Source organism: Triticum aestivum, chromosome 2D (assembly GCF_018294505.1).
Source record: "Triticum aestivum cultivar Chinese Spring chromosome 2D, IWGSC CS RefSeq v2.1, whole genome shotgun sequence".
In the NCBI taxonomy this organism is placed as follows: Eukaryota; Viridiplantae; Streptophyta; class Magnoliopsida; order Poales; family Poaceae; genus Triticum; species Triticum aestivum.
The window spans coordinates 580,663,050-580,678,166 of NC_057799.1; the positions used below are offsets into that span (position 1 = coordinate 580,663,050).

At 51.1% G+C, this 15,117-nt stretch overlaps 3 protein-coding genes across 3 annotated transcripts; 2 read left to right on the plus strand and 1 right to left on the minus strand.

Annotated features, from left to right (window-relative positions):
• LOC123054673 (collagen alpha-1(I) chain) lies at positions 1-754 on the plus strand (the record flags this gene model as incomplete). Its single annotated transcript, XM_044478489.1, is given in 1 exon segment — positions 1-754. A coding segment is annotated over 1 exon segment (712 nt), but the record flags the coding sequence as incomplete, so codon positions are not given.
• Positions 755-2,021: 1,267 nt separating this feature from the next.
• On the plus strand, positions 2,022-9,262 carry LOC123054671 (uncharacterized). Its single transcript, XM_044478487.1, has 2 exons — positions 2,022-4,264; positions 8,174-9,262. Exons 1-2 carry the CDS (start codon positions 2,840-2,842, stop codon positions 8,288-8,290), a joined length of 1,542 nt encoding a protein of 513 aa, XP_044334422.1. The 5' UTR covers positions 2,022-2,839; the 3' UTR covers positions 8,291-9,262.
• An 894-nt stretch (positions 9,263-10,156) lies between these two features.
• LOC123054674 (uncharacterized) lies at positions 10,157-13,228 on the minus strand. Its single transcript, XM_044478490.1, has 2 exons — positions 11,991-13,228; positions 10,157-10,865 (listed from the first exon to the last, which is right to left on the minus strand). Exons 1-2 carry the CDS (start codon positions 13,125-13,127, stop codon positions 10,497-10,499), a joined length of 1,506 nt encoding a protein of 501 aa, XP_044334425.1. The 5' UTR covers positions 13,128-13,228; the 3' UTR covers positions 10,157-10,496.
• Between the last annotated feature and the right edge of the window lie 1,889 nt (positions 13,229-15,117).

Below are 15,117 nucleotides of genomic sequence, written 5' to 3' on the forward strand. Positions count from 1 at the left end.
AGCCGCGGGGCGGGCGAGGTGGCGTGGGCCGTCTGGTGAGCTGACCCCCGGGTCGTCGCCCTCTGGCAGCAGATTCTGGGCGTTGGCGGGGGTCGACTCCGACTCCGACGAGGTCGAGGAAGAACAGGTAAGTGACCAGGTAAGTAGCGGTGGTTCGCCGAGGCCGCGTGCGGCGTGCTCGGTGGGTGACTATGTCGCCCGTGCGGAGGAGCTCGGGGGCTCGTTCGTGGCTGGTCGCCGGCGTGCTTTTGCGCCCGGTGGGCATGGCGGGCGCCGCCTGGCGTCGCGCATCTGGCGGCCGCCCCGGGGGGTGGATGCGGGGCCAGAGGGTCGCTCTAGCCTCCTGATGGTGGAGGGGCGCCGGGATCTGGTGTCGGCGGTGACGCCTTCGGTCTCGGTGAGCTCGCCGTCGTTGACAGGGGTCGGCGGCGGCGGCGGGGAGGACCTGGCCGGGGCGCCGCAGGGCCTGGCTAGGGTTTCGCAGGCGTCGACGCCGAACGGGCCTGTGCCTCAGCTGGGCCTAGCTGATTGTCCCAGTTTACCAGTGCGTGGGCCGGGGGGCCCAGCGGGTGACTTGGCCATCCCTTCGCCAGAGGGGGCGCAGGGGCGCTCCCCTGTGCTTGGGCCGGACCTTTCTGGCCCGTTGGCCTTGAGCACTCCTGTGTCACTAGTAGAAAAAGGGGCTTTAGTCCCGGTTGGTAAGGCCCTTTAGTCCCGGTTTTTGAATCGGGACTAAAGGGTCATTACTAATGCCTCTCCCCTTTAGTCCCGGTTCTTACACGAACCGGGACTAAAGGCCGCAGCCACGTGGGGCTCCACCTTTAGTCCCGGTTGGTAACACCAACCGGGACTAAAGGAAATTTTATGAAATTTTTTTTGAAATTTTTTTTTATTTTCAAATTTCTAAATTATTTTAACCTCTAATCCTAATCATCACCCCTCATCACTGCTCAATTTATCCTCTAATCTCTAATCACCCCTCATCATTCCAAATCATCTAACTTCCCGAACGGTCACCCATCCTCCCACTCCCCAGCCTGAGCACGCTTAACTTCCGGGTTCTATTCTCCCTCGTTTCCAAGTCTGCACTTGTTGTTTTCCTGACAATAGTAAGATGTCAATCCTATTAACCCTTAGGAATTTTGCTTGAGCATGAAGTGACACATTTCACTGTTTGAGTTTGAAACTATTGTTTTAAAAAACAATAATTATTTAGTAACACTAATATTTCTTGAATAATTAGTTTGGCCATTGTTTGACCACAGTTTGACCACAGTTTGACCAGATTTGACCAAAATTCAAAATAACTAAAATAATTATTTAGTAACACTAATATTCTAGAATAATTAGTTTGACCATTGTTTGACCATTGTTTGACCATAGTTTGACCAGATTTGACCAAAATTCAAAATAACTGAAATAATTATTTAGTAACACTAATATTCTAGAATAATTAGTTTGACCATTGTTTGACCACAGTTTGAATTTTTTTTTATTTTTTCCACTCTAGATCTTAAAAGCCCCGTAACTTTTTTCTGTTAGGTTTTTGAGGATTTTGAAAATGTTTAACGGGGCCCCCCCAGTTAAATTCGGATGTAACTTTTCGAGTAGATGATTTTTCATATAAAAAACTTTTTCATCCGAGTTTGTATGCAAAAGTTATGCCCATTTTACAAATTCCAGAGTGATTTTGCAAATAAAGTCAAAATTCATATTTGTTAATTTTCCCAACAACTAGACCACATATCACATGGGAAACTTATTTTATTTTATTTTTTTGACATTTCCATAATTTTCTTTTGTTTTTTCTAAAACTGAAAAGGCGGTCCACCGGGGGGTGGGGTAGAGTTTGAAAATGGGACCTTTAGTACCGGTTCGTGCCATGAACCGGTACTAATGCCTCAAAGCCCAGTAGTACCGGTTGGTGGCACCAACCGGGACTAAAGGTCTAACCTTTAGTCCCGGTTGGTGCCACCAACCGGTACTAATGGGCATCGCACCCTTTAGTCCCCGTTCGTGGAACTAACCGGGACTAAAGGGCCCAGGTGAACCGGGACTAATGCCTTAGCTGCACGAACCGGGACGAATGCTCACATTAGTCCCGGTTCGTGACTGAACCGGGACTAATGTGAATACTGCCCTGTGACCAAAGCCCTATTTTCTACTAGTGTGTCTGGGCCTGAGCCCGGTGCGGGGGTGGAAGTGCAAACGGCCCCGCCCCTTTATAAGTGGTTGTGGCTGCCAGCGGGTGCCCTAGATCTCTCGCTAGGGTTTCCCGCATCCCCCTCGCAAGTGCGGCGATTCGGGCACCGTTCTCGCCGCCTGCGCCGCTCCGCCCCCCTTCCCCTCTCTCCTGCTCGTTCGCGACTGCGGTCCGGATGGGATCCCGCCGGGTGGAGAAGCCCCCCATGTCGCCTCCGGTGCCGGCGGTTGAGCGTCAGTGGGAGCAAGATCTGCGGGTGAAGGCGCTTTCCAAGAAGCCGTGCTCCCTGAGGAGGTGGGGCCATGGGGGCCGCCGCCTCCTTGGTGGATCGCGGAGCAAGAAAGGAAGCAGCAGGAGGAGCGTGAGCGCAAGAGGAAGAAGAAGGAGGAGTATCGGCATCGGGGTTTGGAGCAGAAGAAGGAGCTCAAGAGGAAGGAGTCCCAGTTCCCTCCGAGCGGGGAGCGGACAGGGGATCCGCTCGCCAAAAAGCAGAAGCAGAAGGGGGGAAGCTCGTCGCAGCTGGCTCTGGTGGCCGGGTCGGCGACCTCGAAGGGTTCGGCCGATGTCCCAATCCCCGTGGAGGAGTCTGACCGGCCGGAGTGCTTCAAGTGCGGCAGGGTGGGCCATTACCAGAACATGTGCCACTACAAACCCCTCTGCGTTGTGTGCCACGGGGAGGGACACGCGTCGGCTCACTGCCCCACGCGCGGGCGGCCTCTGATGCTCCAGATCATGGGCAACGCCATCCTTGGCGAGGGCTTCTTCTGCCTGCCATTCGTGGAGACGGAGGGCGAGGAGGTGCGCACCCCTCTGGCGGCGGACGCAGCGGTCGTCTCGGCGGCGCCTGGACTGCTTTCGGTCCCCATCTTGGAGGCGGAACTCCCCCATCTCTTCGAGGGGGAGTGGGACTGGCAAGTGACGGCGGTCGGCGAGAACCTTTTCTCCGTCGTCTTCCCCAAGAAGGCCTTGCTGCGGATGGCGACCCGCAGCGGCAAGCTGTTTCTATCCCTCAACAACATCTTGGCGGAAATAAAGGAATCCCTCCCGGAGGAGCCCAAGGCCGAGATCATGCCAGATGTCTGGGTCAAGCTGTGGGGTGTGCCGCCCAAGCACCGCCGCGAGGATCGTCTCTTGGCAGGGACTGTGAAGATTGGGCGCCCCATGGAGGTGGACAAGGCGTCGTTGGTTGGGCTCGGTCCGGTGCGGATGCGGTTCGCTTGTCGCTCCCCGGCTAAGCTCCGTGGGTACGTCCAATTGTGGTTCAATAGTGAGGGCTTCACAATTCAGATGGAGGCCGAGGCGGACGGTCTGCAGGGTGCTGCGCCCCCTCCCCCTCCACCAGCTAGCGTGGACAAGGGCCCGGATGGCAAGGATCAGGAGCGGGACACGAGCATGGGTGATGACTCGATCGATACCGCGACTTGGGACAAGCTGGGGATCAAGGACAAGGAGCCCGAGAATGGACCTCCCGCCGGGGAGGCGGCAAAGGACCAGGAGGAGCGTCAAGGTGTTGTGGGCAGCAATGAAACGGGCTTCGATCAATACGGCTCCAACATGTCGCTCGGCCTCGACATCGACAAGGGCGTCTCTGCTTCCTGTGTCTCGGAGGGGCGCTCGTTGCTCGTCTCCCCTGCGGCTGCGGGGGTGGGTGGGGCACGCGTGGTGGTGCGATCTCCTCCGCCAGCGCTTGGTCAAGGTGGCGGTGGGATTCGGTCCCACAAGAAGACGGCGGGACGCAAGGCAACCCCGGTGGCGCCGGTGAGTCCTCCATCGGTCCGTGCGGGCACGCCTGCCTCGCTTCGGCCGGTGGTGATAGCGCTGGCCTCCCCTGGGGGCTCGGCTGGCGGGTCTTCGATGGCCGTCCCCCCTCTTCCTCTGACGCGATGTGAGCGGCGGTGTCCAAGACGGTGCCCATCTCCAAGGCCAAGCGCTCCAAGGCGGCGGTGGTGGCCCCGGTGTCGCAGGAGAGGGCCAGCTCGCGCCCAAAAGGCGCCAAGGGCAATCTTCCTGCGATGCAACGCGCTCAACTCCTGGTGGCTCAAAAGAACATGGAAATCGAAGGTAATCCCCTGCCTCGTTTTACAATCTTCGACGATTATTCTGATGCGCGTCTAGGGGGTATCTTAGAAGATAGTGGTGTTGATATGTCTGATGTGGGTGAGGCTCGTGAACTTTTGTCGCTCATTCGCTCGAAGGAAATAGCGCAGGCCGCGCTCGCTCAGGCAGCGGCGGCACGCGCTGCGCCGGCAGCAGACGAAGCAGGGGCTTCTCTGTTGGCCGTTGTGCGGCCCGACCAGGAGGACACAGCAGCAGGGGCTGCGCAGTCCCCCTCAACCCGTCGTCCTGTTAAGACACGGCATGTGGCCAAATTGGTTACCGCTCGCGGTATCCGCCTCCGCAATCGCGTTATTTAATGCGTTTTATTTTCTGGAACATTCGCGGCTTCGGCCACGCTGGGAGGCGGACCCAGTTGAAAGAATTCGTGCGTGAGGAGGGGATCGACGTAGTTGGCTTGCAGGAAACCATCAAGACAGATTTTTCCCATCGGGACCTGCTAGCCGTCGATCCGCTCGAGCGCTTTGCATGGCACTGGGTGCCTGCGGTGGGTCACTCGGGGGGCCTGCTACTTGGCATCAACCAAGTTTGCTGCGAGGTGGTGGCGTGGGATGCCGGTAGATTCTTCCTGTCGGCACACGTTCGTCAGCGCGTGACTCTAAACGAGTGGCAGGTCATTGTGGTGTATGGCCCGGCCGACCACTCGCACTCGCAAGAGTTTTTGGGTGAACTACAGGCAAAGGTTGCGGCCCTGAGCGTGCGTAACCTACCAGTGCTGGTGGGTGGCGATTTTAACTTAATCCGCTCGGGAGCGGATAAGAACAATGGTATCATTAACTGGACAAGGGTGTCCCTGTTTAATAACGCGATAGCTTCTATGGCCCTTAGGGAAGTGGCCCGCGTGGGCGCACGCTACACTTGGACCAACGAACAGTTAACGCCGGTGCGGTCTGTGCTGGATCGGGTTTTCAAGTCCGCGGAGTGGGAAATGCTTTTCCCCATGTGCTCACTCCACGCGGAAACAAGGATTTGGTCGGATCACATTCCGTTAATCCTGTCCTCAGGGGAGGACAAGTTAAAGTGTAGCTCTCGTTTCTATTTTGAAACGGCGTGGTTCGAGGCCCCGGATTTTGAGCAAATTTTCCTCTCCAAATGGGAGACATGCGTAGCTCGGATCAGACAATCGCGCGGGCCAATGGAGTTTTGGATTGCCGCAGGGGCGGGAATGCGTGCGGCCCTCAAAGGCTGGGGGGCCAACCAAGGCCGAGAGGATAGGCAGCTCCGACTGCGTCTGACCATGGACCTCGCCCGTATGAACGCGGTTGCGGATACGCATGGCTTCTCGGAACTTGAATGGAACCAGCGCTATGCGGTTGAAGCACAAGTTGAGTCCCTCCTAAGGGCTGAGGAGGAGTACTGGCGTAGACACGGGGGCATTAAGTGGACGCTCAAGGGTGACGCGAACACTAAGTACTTCCACGCGTACGCTAACGGTAGACGCCGTAAGTGCGCCATCCTACGTATGCAATCCGAGCAGGGGCTCCTTTTGCGCCAACAGGACATCGTTCGTCACATTTACGACTTCTATATCCAGCTGATGGGCTCCAGGGAGGAGTCGCGTGCCCGGCTGAGGGCGGACGTTTGGGACCCTGCGCTGCGGGTCACGGACGTGGAGAATGAGGGCCTGGGGCTGGCCTTCCTCCCCCAGGAGATTGATGCTGCGGCTCTTGGGATGAAATCAGACACTGCTCCGGGTCCGGATGGGTGGCCGGTGGCGATGTTCAAACGCTTTTGGCAAGTGCTTAAAGGGCCAATTTTCGATGTCTGCAATGGGTTCATGCGCGGTAATGTAGATATCTCTCGCCTAAACTTTGGGGTTCTATCTTTGATCCCCAAAGTACAGGGAGCGGACCGTATTAGTTTATTTCGTCCGATCGCGCTCATTAATGTCCCTTTTAAAATTTGCACTAAGGCTTGTTCCACTCGTTTGTCTCCGATAGCTCAACGAATTATTAGTAGGAACCAATCGGCCTTCATTCGTGGTCGAAACATTCTGGAGGGGTCGTTGGCCCTTCAGGAGATCATTCACTCGCTTAAACGCTCTCGACAACCTGCCATTCTTTTGAAATTAGACTTTGAGAAGGCGTACGATAGAGTGAACTGGGAGTTTCTCCGACAAGTCCTTCTGGACAGAGGATTTTCGTCGGTCTAGGTTCACCGCATGATGCAATTGGTCTCGGGGGGCCAAACGGCGATTGCGGTGAATGGAGAAGTAGGGAACTTCTCCCGCAACAAGCGTGGGCTGCGTCAAGGGGACCCGGCTTCGCCGTTGCTTTTTAACTTTGTGGCAGACGCCCTGGGCGCCATGCTAGACAAAGCTCGGATTGCGGGCCATATCAGGGGAGTGGTTGGTAATCTGATCCCAGGAGGCGTGTCACACCTTCAGTACGCTGATGACACTCTTCTCCTCTTCGAGCCGGACCTTCACAGCATCACAACAATAAAGGCCATTCTGCTTTGTTTCGAGCTCATGTCCGGGCTAAAAATAAATTTTCACAAGTGTGAAGTGGTGTCCATAGGGATGGATGCGGCCGAAAGCGTGTGGGTAGCCAATTTGCTTAACTGCAAATTGGGAAAACTGCCTTTCACCTACCTCGGCCTCCCGATCGCTGAGAAAAAGTGCTCGATTGCCGATTGGGAACCTCTCAGCACTAAGGTGGCGGGCAGGGTTTGCCCGTGGAGAGGTCGGTTTATGTCTTGTGGGGCTAGACTCATCCTAACTAAATCCAGCATATCGTCCCTGCCCATGTTTGCCATGGGCCTGTTCCTGCTGGCTGACGGGGTCCACACCAAAGTGGACACCCCGTGGGCCCTTTTTTTTGGGAAAGAGCGGGACCAAAGCGTAAATATCACATGGTTAAATGGCAGGCCGTGTGTAGACCTAAAGCCCAAGGGGGACTCGGGATCATCAACTCTAAGTTGATGAATATTGCACTTATGTGCAAGTGGATTTGGAAGCTGTCTCAGGGAGAGACCGGCCTCTGGATGGATCTCCTGCGTGCCAAATACTTTCCGGAGGGGAATTTCTTCGAGGCAGCGGCACACGGATCGCCGTTCTGGAACTCCATCCAATCCCTAAAACCGTTCTACGCCAGGGGTGCGAGGTTTTCGGTACATAACAGACGCTCCACGCGTTTCTGGCTCGACACTTGGATAGGCCAACAACCTCTTTGGTCGGAATTCCGCCAACTATACTCCATCATTGTCCAGCCCAACCAATTGGTTGCTTCGGCTCTTTGCTCCTCCCCGCCCCTTATCCACTTTAGACGGGAGCTCTCGGGGCCAAAGCGGGAGGATTGGGACAGCCTTCGGGCTATGATAGCCGACGCTCGCTTGTCGAACAGCGCGGACACGGTGTCTTGGAGACTTTCGGGCTCAGGCAAATTTACTGTCAAGTCCCTTTACAGTGAGTTATCCCGGGGCCATGTCCCTATGGCTGCCGCGGGGCTTTGGAAGGCTCGAATTCCTCTCAAGATCAAGGTGTTCCTCTGGCAACTTTGTCAAGACCGCCTTCCTACTTCCATCAATATTGCCAAACGCAATGGCCCGGCCGCTGGGCCTTGTGCGTTGTGTGGCGTTCCGGAAGACGCTGACCATGTGTTCTTCCGTTGCTCCTTGGCGCGCTTTGCCTGGAGTGCGGTCCGGGAGGCCGCGGGGGTGGATTGGGATCCACACTCCCGCCCAGAGCTAGTGTCGTCTTTGTCCTCAGTCCAGGGTTCTTCGCGTCGTGTTATGTGGACAAGTGCGGCGGCCATGTTGTGGGCTTTGTGGCACATTCGTAACAAGTTTACTATTGAGGGTGTGTTCCCCTCTCACCCTGCTGACGTAATCTACAAATGCATCTTGTTCTTGCAGCAATGGGCCCCGCTGGGAAGGCAACAGGACTCTGATCTACATCTTCTGGCTCTAGCTCGCCTGCGTTCTGTCTACTCCACGTCGCGAGCCCCGACGCCTCCTTCCGCTGTCTCATAGGGATGGGTGGCCCTTTTGGAAGTGTTTCCTCCGAGCCTGCGTGCTCTTAAGTTGGTTGGACATGCCATGTAATGCTCCTTTCGTTTCGTTTCGGGTATGTCTAAGACTCCGGGAGACTAGGTCTCCTTTCGTTCGCTTGGTTGTTTGGTTGTGCACGCTGCCTGAGTTGAGGGTTTTATTAATTTAAAGCCGGACGTCCCTGACGTCTATGTTCTAAAAAAAACATACTCCTAGACATTCATATGAATGCTTGTCTGGGAGATTTTGGCATCGCGAGGTTCTACATTGATTCTAAACTGAGAACAGTCGGAGATTCTAATTCAGTTACTGTAAACGGAACTCTGGGATATATGGCTCCAGGTATAGTTGTTTGGCATATAATTATTTTTTCAAAGTGTGTTGCATATAATTATTTACCACTTCCATGATTATTGATTTGGTCTCTGTTTTTAGAGTATGCTGAAAGCGGTCATGCATCTACTTGTGGGGACGTATATAGTTTTGGAATTGTACTTTTGGAGATGTTGACAGGAAAAAGACCAACGGATGATATGTTCAGGAATGAACTCACCATCGTTAGATTTGTGGAAACAAATTTTCCTGATCACACATTAAATTTTCTGGATTCCTGTCTGCCAGATGAATGCAATGATGCCGTCAACCAAGTAGCAGCAGGACCGGAAAATCCAACGATCTTTCAGTCCTTGTTATCTTTACTACGGATAGCGCTTCTTTGTACACGCCAATCCCCAACTGAACGGCTTAACATGAGAGAAGTAGCTACCCAAATGCGCAAAATCAACATGGTGAACACGGGAGGGAGAGTAAGGAGCTCAACTTCTTTTAAGAGATTTGTCAGCTGGGCTTCTCAAAGGAGCTGAAGAAGAAAAAGGAGGTGCAATTAGAGTCTGTTGATAAAATGACCCCTGCTAAGAGTGTAATGTAATACACTTTATACCCCAGCTTGCATTGCCTTTCTGGATTAATATCCAATTACGATTACAACAATTGTCTTTCATTATGTGCAATACCAAAAGCCATGGGAAAAAACAAATTGCCTGGCGGCAGTGTGGTGGCTGTGGCCTGGATGCTATAATTGTGAGATACTATAGGGATGTCGGTTGCGCGGGATCACGACCTACTAGCAGGCAAGCGATGTGCACGCACTGAGGCAGTCCCGCACCCCACGACGGGCAGACCACACAGGGTGTTACCTTTCGCAACATGCGCAATCAAAGTCATACACTATTTTTTATAATTTGTTGACACATCTCAATTTAGTTCTCGAATTTTATGAACTAAAAGTGCTCCCCAGAGTAGACTCCACCGTGTCTATTTTCCATATATATAATGAAAACAGAATATAGGTTGAAGTGACACTCGTCAAAGGAGACATTTGACATCATGCCATGGTTGTGAGACGGGAGGGCACTTGCTATTAACATAGAACAGTCTACTGCCCTGTCTCCTGCCCCCGATGTTAACTGCAAACGTGCCAATACCCATTTGTTAACAAAATTTGGTGTAGTCTGCGCTCCCTCAGATACTAGTTTCATTCAAAGTTTAAAGTTTAAATTAGATGGACAGCCTGTCTGCTTAAAATAGTACTGGTAGAAAATGGCAAAAGAGGGGAAAGTTAAGAATGGCTTGCTCACGTGAGCAGTCCTAAAATGGAAAAATAAAGTGGGCAAGTGCAGGAAATAATAATATGTATACCATCTAAAAGTAAATGACGCACATTTTGTCGCAAGATACAGAGAAAAATGATTACTCTAAAATAGCTTTGCTGCAATCTGAATAAACCGAACTATATAATATTTTCCAAAAGGAAAAAAGAAGTTACCATTTTAGTTGATATGCAACAGAGACTGACCACACACCTTTATTTGTATGATCTTCAACTCGCTCACACATTAAATGCACTTCTAAAACAAAAATGAAAGATTTAATACCAAGCTGACAAAAGCTTGAAACATCATCCATTAGGAACAGAGATAAAGAATCACAAGTTTGGGACTTGTACATTTGTTGGTACAAGTCATCTCTAAAACGACGCATCAGTAGATGAAACTGGAGACTAGGACTCCTGCCAACCAGTCATATGAATACTGATAATGGTTTATTCAGCTAACGTCATCACAGCCTCTTCTAAAAGCTAAAGTACCAACGCAACAAAAACTCACTTAGTCCTGATAGATGGGCTTATTCAGCTAGCGCAGAAAGCTCTCCATAACTTCGCCTTGCACACTTGCCACCAGCTCTCTGTTTTGATCTTCTGTCTGTAGAATTGACAGTCTGCGAATTCAGAGTCTGCACCCGCCCTCAAGACACGATCTCTCACAGTTATTAACAGTTCATCTAAAGCAATGATTTTCCTCACAAGAGAATTCTTCTCATCCTCAGCGTCAAGACAAAGTGAGAAGGCCTCTATCTCTGCAACATTTGCGTCACCATCCTTAATCAACGCTTCTTTATATGATCTTAATGCTTTTATAAGGACAGATGAATCCTTTTCTGTACTCTCAAGACCGACATCATCAACACTTTTTCCAGTAACCTCAGATTTTGAATCCTCCTGTGACAAAATGGAAATTCAGTGTAAATAAGAATTCAAGTTTTTATGCAGACAAATATGTGCAAGGGAATAGAATTTAGCGATTCTGATCATTTTATCTAGCTTTAACAGAGACAATGAAAGTGAAATAAATTACTGATACACCACTGCCTTCTAAAACTTTCTAAATCTACTATATCATTATACAATAAAAAGAAATTGAAAATAACAGTTAATACTCGATAGAACTAGTAAAATTTAATTAGATTGGAGTGCCTTATTAACTATAGAAATCAAACCAATATGTAGGCTAAAAAAATGGGAAGATTTCACGGACTTAACGGATGGCTAACATGTATGCACCTATAGCTAGAAAGCACATATATATGTCGCCCGCCTCCAAAAACATGGAAAATGTTAGATAGTGCCATTGGGATAATCATGTGCACATATATATAGCAGTCGAAATCAAAGCTTGAATCGTGTTGCGTACGAATGAATATATTGGCAAATGCTTAGTTCTCACTGACATCAAATTATGAAGGACATATTTATTAAATAAGACATTAATTTGAAACCGGCGCAGAAGACGAAAAATTTAGGAGAAAGAAAACCTAACTTAGGCATATAACTTATCCATATCTGAATACTTAAACACTACTGCAGAAACTAGCTATTCATATGCTAATTACAGATTATGTATGTGGAGCTTTATAATAATGCTATCACATAATCTGCAGAAATCCTCCAAATATTTTAACATTTCTGATAAATCTAGGCCATTCATGTACTAATTATGGATTCTGTATGTGGAGCTTTGTATCTCAATGCTACTGCTTATCATATAACCTGCATAAACCCTCATGTAGTAATGTACAAGTAGTCGAGGTTGTCTACTTCAACCTCGGTCCCAAATTACTTGTCTTAAATTTGTCTAGATTATGTAAGTGGAGTATTTTTTTGAAGGAATGGGAATAGCACAGCTAGCTCCTCTACTACGGCGTTATTCAAAGACATGTTACTTTGACTAAAACTGATAGCATATATTCATATATAGCAATACAATCGCCTTAGTTAACATCATTGCATACAATTTATGGACCAAACATAAAAGGGAATCCTTAGCACTATGGTCACATTGCTTACCGAGATGTATTCCATAGAAGGAGGCCAGGCCGAGTAGGGATGGACAGGGAAGACAGGCCGCTTTCTATTCTTCAGATGCTGCTTCAGCTCCGCTGTTTCCAGAGACATGGACATGAACCACTCAGGGGATTTGAACTGATCCACATAATTCCTCCATGGGCGAAGTGCAAAGTACACAAAACCGTTGAAAACCGTCATAAGCCGCACTGAGATTGTATCTTCCACTGAACAGCCGGTGACCTCCATAAAGCTAGCTTGCAACGGGAACATCTTGTGCAGCACAAATCTCTCGATGCCGTCATCGCCGGCTGTCAAGATCCAAATACTAAACATGCATTCATTCTCATTCACAATACAGAGCTTCCCATCAGCGGTCTGACCAATCTTAAATTTTTGGTGTGCCACTCTCAAGGGCGGCGGCAGATCCATTCGAGAGAACTGAACTGTATCTGTTTTGAGCACGAAAATGTACTCGCTGGCTTGTACCCCGCTCATGGACTCGCATTGCCAACAGATAAACCAATCCAGCACGGTGCAGGCTGTGCGCCTGAAGCCCTCAGGTAGCAGCGTCGCAATCTCTGGAAAAATCTGCCACTCCATGGTGTCCGATGAGAATACAGCGATGCGTAGCCAAGCCCATGAGTAGTCCTGACGGACACATACCACACGGGACGGCCTCTGATCCTCTTCGGAGGAGAATGTGTGGAACCCAAGGGTGGTGCCATCGGGCATGTCATGATGCTCCTTGGGGCGGAGAAACAGGGCCATCGTTTGAGGGTTGTACCAAACTCTCTGCTTGGCGCTCTGGTGCTTGATGGCGATGCAGCCGCCATTGTAGAAAACCGACGGATCGGAGAAATCGATCCGCCAGTCGGCAGTGTCGTCGTCTTGGAGGGGGCTGAATCCGGCGGAGGGGCGGCCTGAGGCGGGGAAGGGAGCTATTGTGTGTGCGAGGAAGTGAGGGAGGAGCGGGCGTGCTTGGAGCGCCTGGAAGCGGCGACGGAGGCTGGGGAGGTTAGGGAGGCGGAGGAAGATCTCCCGGAGCAGGTCGTCGTCGAGGTCACTTATGGTGGTGGGAGCGGGTGGTATGGGGTGTTCCGGCGGCGGCGGCGGCGGCGGCGACGGGTGGGAAGCCATGGCTGGTTGGCTGCCGAGGAAACAGAGACCTATCCGCGCTTGGAAGAGGGATGAGGAGTCAAACAACACAAGAGATAAGGGGAACTATTAGCGAGATAGATGGAAGGATAAGTTCTGACTTCCACGTCTAACTGCCTCCTTCCTCTTCTCTACCGATGTAAATTATCTCTCTGATACAATAGTTCAGTTTGTTAGGGCAACTCTAACCAATCCCTTTAAAATTTCGCCGCACCGCCGATCCCCTAAAGTTAGCTGAGTACAAATAATTTGCACGAATTCAATCAAATTTGAACCGAGAGATGATGCATTTAAAATATAGTTCAACACATAAAGTTCTCGCAACCGAACATTAAACATAAATTTAAACTAAAACTAAACTGAAACTACTTTCGGCCGAACTGGAGGTCGAGTCAATCCTTTCGGGTGAGGCCACCCTTGGTGAGAGCTGGGTCCGGGCCAGTGCCGCCGTTGTTGTCGCTGGGGAAGACGCTCTGCCACTTCTTGACGTTGATCTCATCGTTGCCGCCGTCGTTGTTGCCCTCGTCGTCGGAGATGACGATAACTTCGCCGTTATTGACGGCCAAGATCGTCCGTTCCGTCTCCACTAGCTCCGGGTACTGCCGGCGGAGGTCATCCATGTAGGCCTCGGTGGCGGCCTCGGCCTCGAGGCACTCCCTCGCCTCCTAGTCCTCACATGCCATCCGAGCGGACACCATCCCCGGCTCTGGGGGACGAGGTCGAATGGATGAGTGCCGACGGGAAAATTGAGCCTCGCGTCGTTGCCGTGGAACCGGACTTGCCACCGGTGGTATTCCATGGTCGCGAGCTCGGCGGTGTGGAAGCAGCCGACCCACTTCTACGTGTGGGTCTCACGGTCGGTGATTTCGGCCACCCACATCCCCCACAACCCCTGCCGGATACCCATGTAGGTCCTCGTCGGCGGCCAGGGCGGAGAGAGGTCCGGGAAGTCCGCAAAACACGTGGGGGGCGCACCGGCGGTCGGATCGGCCGAGCGGCGGTGGCTCGAGGAAGCGGTTGCGGATGACGACCAGTAGGTGTGGCGGCAGCGGATCCGCGTTGCGAATCAGCGGAGGGGACCGGCGGCCACCGCATCTGGTCATCGGGAGGATGGAGGGCGGCGGATCGGGGCGGGGGTCGCACCGACTATGGGCTGAGGGGGAGAAGAGGAGGCCGGGGAGAGGAAGAGAGGGTGGGGATTTTTTTACTCGATCGTCGCCGATACGTCCATTTTGCATCATGTTTTTTCCTATTGATATTTATTGCAATATGGCTTGTTATTCCACTTTATAATACAATTCTTATGCCTTTTCTCTCTTATTTTATAAGTTTTACATGAAGAGGGAGATTGCCGGCAGCTGGAATTCTGGACCGGAAAGGGCTATATAAATCGGAGACACTTATTCTACGCAACTCCAAATGACCTGGAAATTGACGGAGAAATATTTTGGAATATATATAAATTACTAGCGAAAGAAGTAATAGAAGGGGGGGCACCAGGCAGCCACAAGCCTGGGGGGCGCGCCCCCTAGACTTGTGGGGCCCCTGGCAGGCCTCCGAAGCCCATCTTTTGCTATAAGGTGCCATTTGACCTAGAAAAAAGCAGAAGGAAGGTTTCGGAACAAAGCGTCGCCGTCTCGAGGCAACCTGGGCAGGAGCACTTTTGCTCTCTAGCGGAGCGATTCCTGCAGGAAAACATCCCTCCGGGAGGGGGAAATCAAAGCCATCGTCATCACTAATGATCCTCACATCATGGGAGGACAAAATCTTCATCAACATTTTCACCAACACCATCTCATCTCAAACCCTAGTCCATCTCTTGTATTCAATCTTTGTCTCAAAACCTGGAAGATTCTGTAGATCCAATTCGTTTTTAAATTTGAAGAGTATAAATTTGAATTTGATCAAATTGGATTCAAACACTATATTGCTAATATCTCTTGTTTGAAAATAGATTTTGAATTGATTCTTT